General features: G+C 40.0%; 1 protein-coding gene across 1 annotated transcript; it reads left to right on the plus strand.

Annotated features, from left to right (window-relative positions):
• Nucleotides 1–3647: 3647 nt before the first annotated feature.
• LOC124069981 (aquaporin-4-like) lies at nucleotides 3648–7842 on the plus strand. Its single transcript, XM_046409554.1, has 5 exons — nucleotides 3648–3765; nucleotides 4389–4806; nucleotides 4911–5075; nucleotides 5860–5940; nucleotides 6731–7842. The coding sequence occupies exons 1-5, from the start codon at nucleotides 3674–3676 to the stop codon at nucleotides 6983–6985; spliced, it is 1011 nt and encodes a 336-aa protein (XP_046265510.1). The 5' UTR covers nucleotides 3648–3673; the 3' UTR covers nucleotides 6986–7842.
• The last annotated feature ends 3403 nt before the right edge of the window (nucleotides 7843–11245 follow it).

Genomic DNA, 11245 nt, shown 5'->3' on the forward strand with positions numbered 1-11245 from the left:
AAATCCCAATTTTATTGCGATGTACCGAAAGATAAGATCTACTGGCAAAAGTAAAAACCCTGATATTATCTTCAATCACATTTCCGTTGACCTTGTTGCTTAACGGTGAGCACAACTATTGTGTTAGCCTAAAGGAGCATGACAGATCTTTAAGACAAATATTAACACATGAAACATGTTAATGCATGAAAACTCAAGGGAATGTTCTTCAAGGGCAAGGTCACTTACATGGTCATTGAATGCATCATTAAATTTGGTGTCTCAAAATGACCACAAACTACATGTATGGTGTTGGTCAATCATTGTGAGTGCACATTTTATTAGTTCCACTGGCATCTAGTCTACAAATGAAAAGTTCAACTTCAAAAGTTCAACATTTTTAGGGAAGATTTTTGATTCACAATTCATTCAACTGTTTTACCAAATGATATTCAAGATTTTTTTTTTTTTTTTTTTTTTACTCCATATGGACAAAAATTACTGGTACACCTGAGCATTACACTGGCAGGGGCTTTAATGGTATTGCATTCTAAATACATAGACATCAATATGGAGTTGGTTGGCAGCCCCTCTTTGCAGCTATAAAAGCTTCCACTCTTCTGGGAAGGCTTTCCACAAAAGAATTGTTTCTGTGGGGATTTGTGCCCATTCATGCAGTAGAGCATTTGTGAGGTCAGGCACTGCTGTTGTCTCCAATCTCCATTCCAGTTCATCCCAAAGGTGTTCGAAGGGGTTGAGGTCAGGGTTTTGTGTGGGCCAGTCAAGTTCTTCCACACCAAACTCATCCAACCAGCCATGTCTTTATGGGACTTGCTTTGTGCACTGGGGCACAGTCATGCTGGAATAGAAAAAAGTCCTTCCTCAGACTGTCACCACAAAGTTGGAAGCATAGCATTGTCCAAAATATCTTGGTATGCTGAAGCATTAAGATTTCCTTTCACTGGAGATAAGGGACCTAACCCAAATCCCTGAAAAACTGCCCCATGCCACACCTGAATTCAATATGTGTCCCAATGCTTTAGTCTGTACAACACAACCAGCCATAAAAACATTATGTAACGTAAGACAAACAACAAGCAAACAAACAAAGCCACAAATGCCGCTGTTTGACAACCATAAAATACTTAGGGGAAGCTGATGATAACCTCAGTGTGTCATAAAGGGGAACCAAAAACAATAAACATTCAGCGTATCCGCTGAGTGCTCAGCACATTCTGTTACTTCAAATATTGTTTAGTCTGTAAATACAAGTCATCATAAATCAGTATATAAATGCAACTACTCAGACTTTAAAAGAATCTCTCTCTCTCAGTACACCTGATATAAAAACACAGATTCTGTCAAACCTGATGTATGGTGTGTTTCTAGCCACAGCTCTCACAGCAGTACAGAATGTTGTACAAATATATAAGATAATCTTGCAGTTATCACTCAAAGAATATTCATTTTTATAAACTGCTGTTTCTGTGCTCCTTCTCCCACCACCACCCACCCCCACCCCTCTCTCTCTCTCTCTGTCTCTTTTAACCCAGCCGGCAGATGGCCGACCACCTAGAGCCAGGGTCTGCTCCGAGGTTTCTGCCTTCTTAAAAGCAGTTTTTCCTCGCCACTGTCGCCAAGTCCTTGTTCATGGGGGGATGTTAGATTCTCTGTATTACAAAATTTAATTAAAGAGAATGGTCTAAACCTGCTCTAATTGGAAAGTATTATGAGATAACTTTTGCTGTGAAAATAAAGACACTGAATTGAGCTGAAATGAACCGAAGTTGGAGCCTAGTGCCACAGTAGGTTTGACAAGTTATGACACAAATATGTTTGGAAGATGCTGACTGTTTCCTGTTGGTGTCAGTGTAGATTTTTCCAAACAAAATAATATCTGTGCTGCCCGTTTGTTGTTCATGTGATGATCAAAGTGAAAACGAAGGTAGAATTATTATGACAACAGTAAATATTTTAGTTATAATTTTAGGTACATAATTTATTAGGTCAGAATGAAGTAGCAATTGGCCTTTGATGTTTAATTATGTCTAGCAGTAATGTCACAACAAACACTTCCTCAAAAATTCTGGAAGATATGTGTCCAGTGAGGGAGACAGTTTCCTGATCTAACACAGAACTGTGACATGTATACCTTTAGGGCTGCATTCATTTCTAAATATTGACTGAAATATGTAATCCAATTCAAAATGACATCTACAATTTATTTTCCTCAGACGCAAGAAGGAGGACCCATGAAAACACTAGGCACTGGGCACTGGACAGGTGTAATAAGTAGCTCCAGTTTCGCCCTTTGACACCCGATCTGACAAATTCAAAGAGCCCTGTACTTTTATTTTTAGTCATGTGGAGTTGTTTGAGTGTCTTTGAGTACACCTTAAGTATATGGCCGGAAGACGTCTGTGAGTACAGTTAAGTTATCAAAACAGTCAATATAAAAGGTACAATATTTTCATTGTATTTGTTTATCTACTTAATGCAGAGGTCACAGAAACCAAAAGAAGGTCTTACAGAGGGAAGGTCCTTTTTATGGATGTTTTTTTCTTACAATGATATCTGTATTCATTTTACAAGAATGCCGTTTGATCGCCATAAAGATAACAAGTTTATCTTTCTATTCTTACCAAATTGACCATGTTTCTTCCTGGACGCTTAACATGGAACAAAATGATAAAGAAAAGCAATGTGTGTGTGCAAGTGTTTGTTGAAGCACAAATACTTAAGTCCTAAGATCCAGATAAAACATAGAGGTGGAATTGTATTTACCTTAGAACACAGATATAAATTTGCAGTTTATGGTTTTCCATGCTTTTACAAAATCCTCTGAAGCTGAAGTCTTAGTGTTTTTTAGTAACGAATAACTTATGTATGCGCTCAAGAATTACAGAAAATACAAAATTTTACTCTTACCAGGACTAAATTAAATAAACATCGGCCTGTCAATATTCTGCTTAAACTGGCATTACACAAGTTTTTTTTGCTTTGAAATACAATGTAATGTTGTCTGCCGCTGGACACGAAAGCTTCTGGGATAAAGAGGGCTGTGTGGCAGTTCAGTCAGGCTAGCAGCCTGGCAGCCTTCCTATCTGCTTTAATGTCCCCATTCAAGACTGACTGACTGAATAAACTCACACTTTTGTCCTGCACTGTTGGTAACCGCTAGCTGCTACTATAAGAAAAACAGAAAGCGCGACAGAGGTGGTAACAATAATCAAATTTAAAATGTCCAATATTTCCCAGTGGAATGTAGCAGAATATTTGATTTAATATACTTTAAACAATTAAACAGATGCATACCACACATACCACATGGTATGTGTGGTATGCATCTCTTATGATATCTGTGCGTTATCTATTGAAAATTACTTTAGGGTGACGATAGTTTTGAGATTTGTTGAATATAAATTGAAATGGACAACAAGTGTTTAAATTGACAAGATGGTAATGTAATGTGTGGTTCTGCAGTCTCATTTTATAATAACTCTGCTCATTCCTGCATGTTTCAGTGCTCTGATATGACTAAGATGCTGAAGCTGGCTGAGTCACTGTGCAGTAGCACTTTGTGCAACCGTGCTACCATTTGCACAGAAAGCAAATCCCATGACTCCTCCCCTCCGAGCAGGCTGTTTAATTCCCGTGAGGTGATGCCCAGTTAGTAACTTAATAAAGCTGCTGGATGCTATCCCAGTGCACAATGTGTGGATCATGTTCATCTGACGGACCTGCTCTTTGCTTCACTCCTGAGTTCAGACAGCCTGCTGCCTTCCTGTAAGTACAACAGGTCATTTCAGGTCTTTCGACTTTTTGATGTGATGAAGGGAGAGATGGCTCTGCTGGTTGAATAACTTATCAGGACTTACGAATGAAAACACATCACACATGATGGGGACACAGAGAGGGAGAACATGTTTTTGCATTTGGTAAGTTTTAGCCTATTGACTGAGGAAGAGGAATCACAGAAGTTGTCTGTGCAACTGTGATGCCTTGGGGGTTTACTGAACAAAATGTAATGTTAATCAATTTTAATTTTTAACATTTCTCTAAATGTGCACCAGCTCACAGATGTTTCCATCAATGTAAATTATGTTCTGTTTGGCACCAAAGATGTTTTTCATTTTTCTCCCATCCTGGTTAAAGTTCAGTGAGTGACAGCAATTAAACTTTGTGTGCTTTGATTGTAAGTGTGATCATTTGCTCCTATACACAATGTTTAAAGAATGTTCTGTATGGCATTTTGTGATGGAAAGTCACAGGCTCAAGTCCCTGGTGGAGTTATAAATGTTGTGCCCAGAGGCAGCCATCCTGATAGGGTTCAGTACATTTCCAGCCACATGCACACACCAGGAATACATAAGTAGGCTAATCATTTTGCTCATTATTCTTTTTGCCAGGAGGTTTCTGTCCTGGTGTAAGTGTCAGAGCATAATGGTGGCTTTTAAAGGGATCTGGACCAAGGACTTCTGGAGGGCTGTGTCCGGAGAATACCTGGCCACACTCATCTTTGTCCTTTTTGGTCTGGGCTCCACCATCAACTGGGCTGCAGGAGAGGAGAAGCCTCCCCCAGCTGACCTAGTCCTCATCTCCCTGTGCTTTGGTCTGAGCATTGCCACTATGGTGCAGTGTTTTGGCCACATCAGTGGTGGACACATTAACCCAGCAGTCACTGCAGCCATGGTGGTAACTAGAAAGCTGAGCCTGGCAAAGGCGTTGTTCTATGTGATGGCTCAGTGCCTGGGAGCTATAACAGGAGCTGGGATCCTCTTCTTAGTCACACCTGCTGCAGTTAGAGGGTCCCTCGGTGTTACCACGGTAAGACTCTAACCATGCTAATTTTAACTTGTGTGTATAACACGTTTTCATACCTTAAGGTAAGCTGGTTAAAGTTCAACAGGCCCCATCTTCTGTTTTTTAAGGTGAACTCCAACATCTCAGTAGGACATGGTTTTCTTGTAGAGCTTCTTATCACTTTTGAACTGGTCTTCACTGTCTTTGCCACCTGTGATCCCAAACGCACCGACCTGGGAGGCTCTGCTGGCCTTGCCATTGGCTTTGCTGTAACTATTGGTCACTTGTTTGCAGTAAGTACCTTCCAGTAAGTTAGATAAGAGATGGCTAGGAGAATACTTATTGCAGTGTTGCTCCAATATCTTTGGCTCCTCATTCTAAATTCTCATTACTCCAGCAAGAGGGTGGACAACTACAATATATAGAAAAAATTAAATGTTTACAGTAAGTTTCTATTCAAACAATTATTATTTCAAACAGTTATATAAAATATAATTATAATTGCATCAGCCAAATCGTCTGCAACCTCATCTACATATCAGCAGACACCTCCTTGGCTCCCAAGCCCAACCTTATTAAATTCAAACCAATCTTGTTAAATTCAACACAGCACATTACAGAGTTAGTTGTAGAACAAGACTCGTTTCAAGTGCAAGTCTCTGTAGCACACAATGGAAGCAGGAGCACCGATGCTTCTTAAGAAAGAGCAGGTGCATTAAGGCATCTATTGTTCAATGTGTGATATTGTACACGTCTCACTGATTCACACCCATGTGCACATCTTTATTGGAGGCTGCCATTGCATAGCAACCAATCTCTTGGGGCTCCCTTTACCCTGCAGAACAAATGAATGCACAGGGAAATAGATGTTATCTCTCACACAAGTGGTTTCTCCCGAGGTCTGTTAAGAAAATACACAGTATTTACATATGTTATGACTTGCCTCAGATTTATTTTGAATTAAAAGACATGTTCTGTAAGTCAGAGTAAGACAGCAATATCTCTGTTGGCAATGCCACACAAAATGAAGAAATTTTATCATTTAGACTGAAAGTACTGCTGCTATTTGTCTTCTAGATCCCTTACACAGGAGCCAGCATGAATCCTGCTCGATCTTTCGGGCCTGCAATGGTCACACTTAACTTCGAGAACCACTGGGTAAGAGACATCTCCCTGGCCGGGTCAGTTTTGATTGGACTTGAACCATTCCTATATGACATACATGTATTTTAGCATAGAAAATCAGTCAGATCAAATGTTATGTCGTTGTATCCTGTCAAAATGCTGTGAAATAATTAGCAGTAGCTAATTGGCGCTAATGTCCTGCAGAGAGCAAGCTCTACCATGGCAGGCTGATATGGTTTATTGAAATCTGGTAAGGTCATACAGTATTTTCAGCACCATTGCCAGAGCATCAAAGACAGCCATGATCTGAAGATAAATCAAAAAATACCCTTTCAGTTATATTGGTAAATCTCAACAGAAAACATAAACAAGATGGTTTAAGTGCTTATTGAATAACTTATGCATGACCATTGAATTTATGACTTAATCCAACTAAAGAAAGGCGAAGGAATAACAACATTACAGCATATTCACCTCTAGCTACATAATGAGATGTCACTGAACAAGGTGTAAAATAGCATTAGCTCTGAATTTTTGTACCCAGGCAATTACTTGCACCAAGTTATTTGAAGCCAGCATGGTGTTATGTTGTCTGCGTAGGCTTATAATGTTCAGTAACTGTCACTGTGTCACTGGTATAATATTCAGTATCTTATCATGGCGGTAAATGCTTAATGCTGCAGACACTGCTCTACCTGCCCCTGATGATGTCCTCCCTGAGGACAGTTTGATAGTTTTGGTAGTAACATCATAATAAAACATCTCCCTTGGACACTGATTGACGACCTGACCAATTAAGGTGTTTGTCTTCCTGTAATGATAGGTGTACTGGGTGGGACCCCTTCTGGGGGGCATTCTGGCTGCTGGTCTTTATGAGTACCTGTACTGCCCCGACCCTGAGTTACAGAAGAGACTGAAGTTGGTCTTACAGAAGGACCCAGCAGGGAAATACAGGGAGGTGGCGACAGAGGACGTTGCCATCAAGCCAGGCTCCATCCACAGCATCTCTGATGTGCAGAACGCTGAGAAAAAAGATCCTTTCCAGGACTCGACAGGAGAAGTGCTGTCTTCAGTATGACTATCACGTGCGCTGGAAATGGAGACCAATCTGTAGAAATGACAGTCAAACTTTGTAGCATCCATCTCGAGCGTGTCCCTCTCCAAAGACCTCAAAGCAGAATAAAATTTCTGTCCATGAGGCTTCACAGTGAAGCTGGATTACACTTATTGTCATAAAGCTAATGTGATTTTATGGCTCAATCGCACAAACATCTAGAGCCTGTTCAATACTACTCCCGAGGATCCCCTTGAATGATTTTGTAGGTGTTGGCATACGCGGCAGAATGGCAGCCAGCAATACATTGTGTCTCAGGAAATATGTGTAGGGTCAACCAATTATGTGGGGTCATCACGCTGAATTGGAAGAGTGAAGAAGAAAATGCAGGCTTGTTATTTTTGGATTAGTGTCACATTTGGTCCATGTATTGTGTATGTAATGACAGGACAGATTTTCCTTGTGATTATTAAGCACATTACAGGTCCCAAGCAATGTAAGACAGCTCTGACCAGTTTCATTACGGTGCTCTCCATTTTCAGTGCATTAGTCAGGGGAAACAACCAGCTCATCTTTCTGGAAACACTGTGTTCAGTGCTTATCTGGTCTATTACCACATAATGGTTTTTTAATTTTCTTATTCTGTTTCATAAAACTGTGATACATGGCCCTTTTTTGTTCAGTAGGCCTAGATGTGCTTCTCGTAACACATTTCTTATTTCTCTGCATGATGCTGAATTTAATACTTAAGCATTTAACTTACTGATCTGTCTCAATGATTTTCATTTTTTTTTCTCTCTGTTTTGGTTTTATTCTCACAAACTGCAAGTATGAGATGTAAAATATCCTACATGATAATAATAAAGACTGTTTTTTATTTCTAAGTTATCATTAATCATATCTCTAATATGATTTATGTTAATATGTTTTGAAACACAGGCAAAACAGGATAGCTGGCCAAAACTTTGTCACATTCATAAGAAAGCTGGTGACCATAACTGTAAGATTTTTCACTTGAATCATTTGCGTGTGGTAGTAAGAGCTGGGCAGTGGAGAGATAAAAGGTTTGGATCAATGATGGATTGGCTCATCTCCCTTTAGATTATGTCTCCCTATGGCCAGATAAATGTCCGTGATGTGTGTTCCTTGTGAGTTAAGTTTCTGAGAATAGCTTCATGTAATCTCATTCCAGAGCACAGGAAATGATACCACTTTGTGATACGAAATAGAGGTGATCTGTTATGTCTACACTTTATTTCCTTCGCTAAAAGAAATTGGTGCAATTCAATCTCTTTGTTTAATGTGGAAGAAATGATGAACCCCAATGATCCTGCTGCATCAACTGAAGTTGTCTACATGGTGCAAGTATATTTCATTTGCAAGGCAAGAACACTAGAATAATTCAGATACTAAATCAAAACTGTTTTTACTCCTGCATGGACTAACTCCCCTTGTTTCAGCATCTTTCCCAGATAAGTGCAGGTTTTATGTGTGACAACAACATCACCTACTGGCCACAATGTGAATCACATCGTGTGCAATTTATCTCTCAATTGTATTTCTCCAGGGGAGGGCAGCCATGAGCCTTGGATGTACAGGTTGCAGTGCAAACGTGGGCAGACACAAGTCAGTTTTATTCGTAAGTCCGAGCCACATTACACTTGAAAGTGTTCCAGGCTGTTAATTCAGAGCTACACAAACGGGTTAAGTGTTGCAGAGCGGTCAAATAGGGTCTTAAGTGAGTTCAAACTAAAATGCCTTTTCATTGTTAAGCGTGGCATTTTTAGCGAGAGGATTCTTATTTTCAACCAAGCTCCCTAAACTGAACTGCATTCTTAGTACATTAATGCATTGAAGTGTTGTGGACAGTTTAAAAACTAGTGACACTGTTGATGCTTGAGTATTGTTCTTCAAGGCCTGCTGGAGTTGAAAATGGACAGCAGTGAATTTCTGTTGCTATCCTTTACCTGCAGGCATATGGCATACATTCCTTCAGGCTTCAGTGGCTCAAGGCCAACACCCTCTCAGCTCTTTATCATATGAGTAGCCTAAATAAATGAGAACATAAATCTGATGTTTCTTGCATTGACTTTGTCCTCCTGGAACAGACGATGGTGAAAGGGTTCACTCGCTTTTGATTCATCGGCACTTGCCCATCTGCAGATCAAATACAGGAAGGCAGGTGATTAGAGCAGTGCCTGCATTGGTTTATTCTGATTTTCATTTTGGTGATGGAGAGTAAAATGTTTACAAGTGGCTTCTGTGAGCACACAGATTGCAAAGATATATAGCAAGGATATAGATGAAATTCCTTGCGATATACATATTCATACTCATACAAAAATGAGCAGATGCTGTAAAAGGCCTGGTATTGAAATCCTAAGGTTTCATTTAAAAAATGCTCTCTCTCTCTCTCTCTCTCTCTCTCTCTCTCTCTCTCTCTCTCTCTCTCTCTGTGTGTGTGTGTGTGTGTGTGTGTGTGTGTGTTTGTTGACAAATGTCCAATGGCTTTGCTGCAGACTCCTCAATTAGGAAAAGACAAATAAAAAGTGACAGCAAATAATAGACAAGTGCTTTTTCAGCTGTCTGTTTGAGAACTTATCAGCAAGATGTTGAGCAGAAAAAACTGATAACGCATTTACAGCCTCCACAGTGACTGCCTCCATAATTCATTAATCTACATTCACATGCATTGCAAATACTAACAATGGCTATATGATGGGAATATTGCTATAACTAGAGCCTCATTTGCACATCATACAGATGCCAGCGAAGTATATCTCAAAGTGCATCTCATGCTTATCTTGCTGAGAACAGACTGATTTCTTGCAACTTGAAAATTCAAATTCTCAACTCCCAACATATAACAGAAAGGGCAAAAAGATAAAACACACACCTTAAAGATCATTAGCAAATAATATTTGGGGATTCGTGAAGAAAAACAGCGTTAAACACTTGTTTAATAATTCATACTATAAACAAGAAAGTCTCCCACTTCCTTAATAATTTAGACGTAAGCTAATGTTGATTTATTCAGGAAGGTCTCCGCCACCAGCACCGCCTGGAGTGCCCAAATTTGAATTAAAGTAGGACAGTAGCAGGCGAGTCTGTAATAACATTTGTATAATTTTATTATTGCTCTGGGCTCAGTTCATTTCCTCCTCCAGTAGCTGCGTGAAATTGTTTGATTCTGGAAACTGCCTTGAGTCTGCGGCTCTGGGGTTGGAGGGTGGTACAGGAACAGGAAGGCATGCGACACTCACTCTCTCTCTCTCTGTCTGATGCTGTCAGACACAAACACAAGACACACATACACACAGCTCCTCCATGTACACACACACATACACACATGCAGAGTGAGAGATAAATAACTTTGTTATTCTGGGTTTTGTAATACTGTTACATTGGCTCACTTAATAACTCAAGCTGTCTTGAGAATATGATTGATATTCTCACTCACCTTGTCACTTATGATAAATATTTCACTGCATTTGCGTGAGATAGCTAGAAAGCAGAATAACTCATTCATTACATTATCAAATCATATAAACATGAGAGTTTGTGTTTACGTCCTTTTTCCAGCAGAGACATTGGCGTTTCTCGTTAACTTTAGTCAAAGAAAGTCACTTTCACAGCTGATTTGATGGAATTCCTGCATTTTGTAACTTTACTGACAAGAAATATTTCATTTCAGTTGGCCCAAGAAGAAGAACAAAACTTCCTAACCATTTGGATACTACCACTGTGATTTTGTTTACCAGTGATAGGACTATCATTTCCAAATTGGTAATTTACAAAACTCTGATTACTCAAACACAAACAATCAAGTTTGGGAGGTATTAGCTCATGTAACACACACCTGAGACCCCGGTGGCTTTGACACAGGAAGGGAGGGTGGAGAAGTTCTGATTGGTTTCCTCGGGGCTCCACTTCCAACTTCCCACTCGCACACATTCCCTCACTGCGCGCCCCCCCCCCCCCCCCCCCCCCACTTCAATTCCTTTATGCAGAGCAGCCCAAACTGCAGTTTGATGAAACACATTTGTTTGACTTAACTCTTGCCTCACCATCACAGCTTAAATCTCGAAGGCCTGTTGGTGTAATGTGGCCCAACAGCAATTGGGTTAATGAGAGGATATATGTACAAGTGTGGGACTTGACCGGAGGAACTGTTTTCCATTTGGGTTTGGTCTGCTCATGTTATTAGGGAAACCTTTATTATTGTTGCCCTCTAGTGGGAACCATATAATAGGATTACATTTTATTAGAGCCTCCCAGCATTAC

This window comes from Scatophagus argus, chromosome 13 (assembly GCF_020382885.2).
Source record: "Scatophagus argus isolate fScaArg1 chromosome 13, fScaArg1.pri, whole genome shotgun sequence".
In the NCBI taxonomy this organism is placed as follows: domain Eukaryota; kingdom Metazoa; phylum Chordata; class Actinopteri; family Scatophagidae; genus Scatophagus; species Scatophagus argus.

Bases quoted from the DNA above. Each gene is read 5' to 3' on its own strand.
- LOC124069981 (XM_046409554.1), top strand. From the start codon at position 3,674: ATGCTATCCCAGTGCACAATGTGTGGATCATGTTCATCTGACGGACCT. The intron at 4,807-4,910 runs GTAAGACTCTAA...CTGTTTTTTAAG, and splicing joins GGTCCCTCGGTGTTACCACG to GTGAACTCCAACATCTCAGT. The intron at 5,941-6,730 runs GTAAGAGACATC...CTGTAATGATAG, and splicing joins TTAACTTCGAGAACCACTGG to GTGTACTGGGTGGGACCCCT.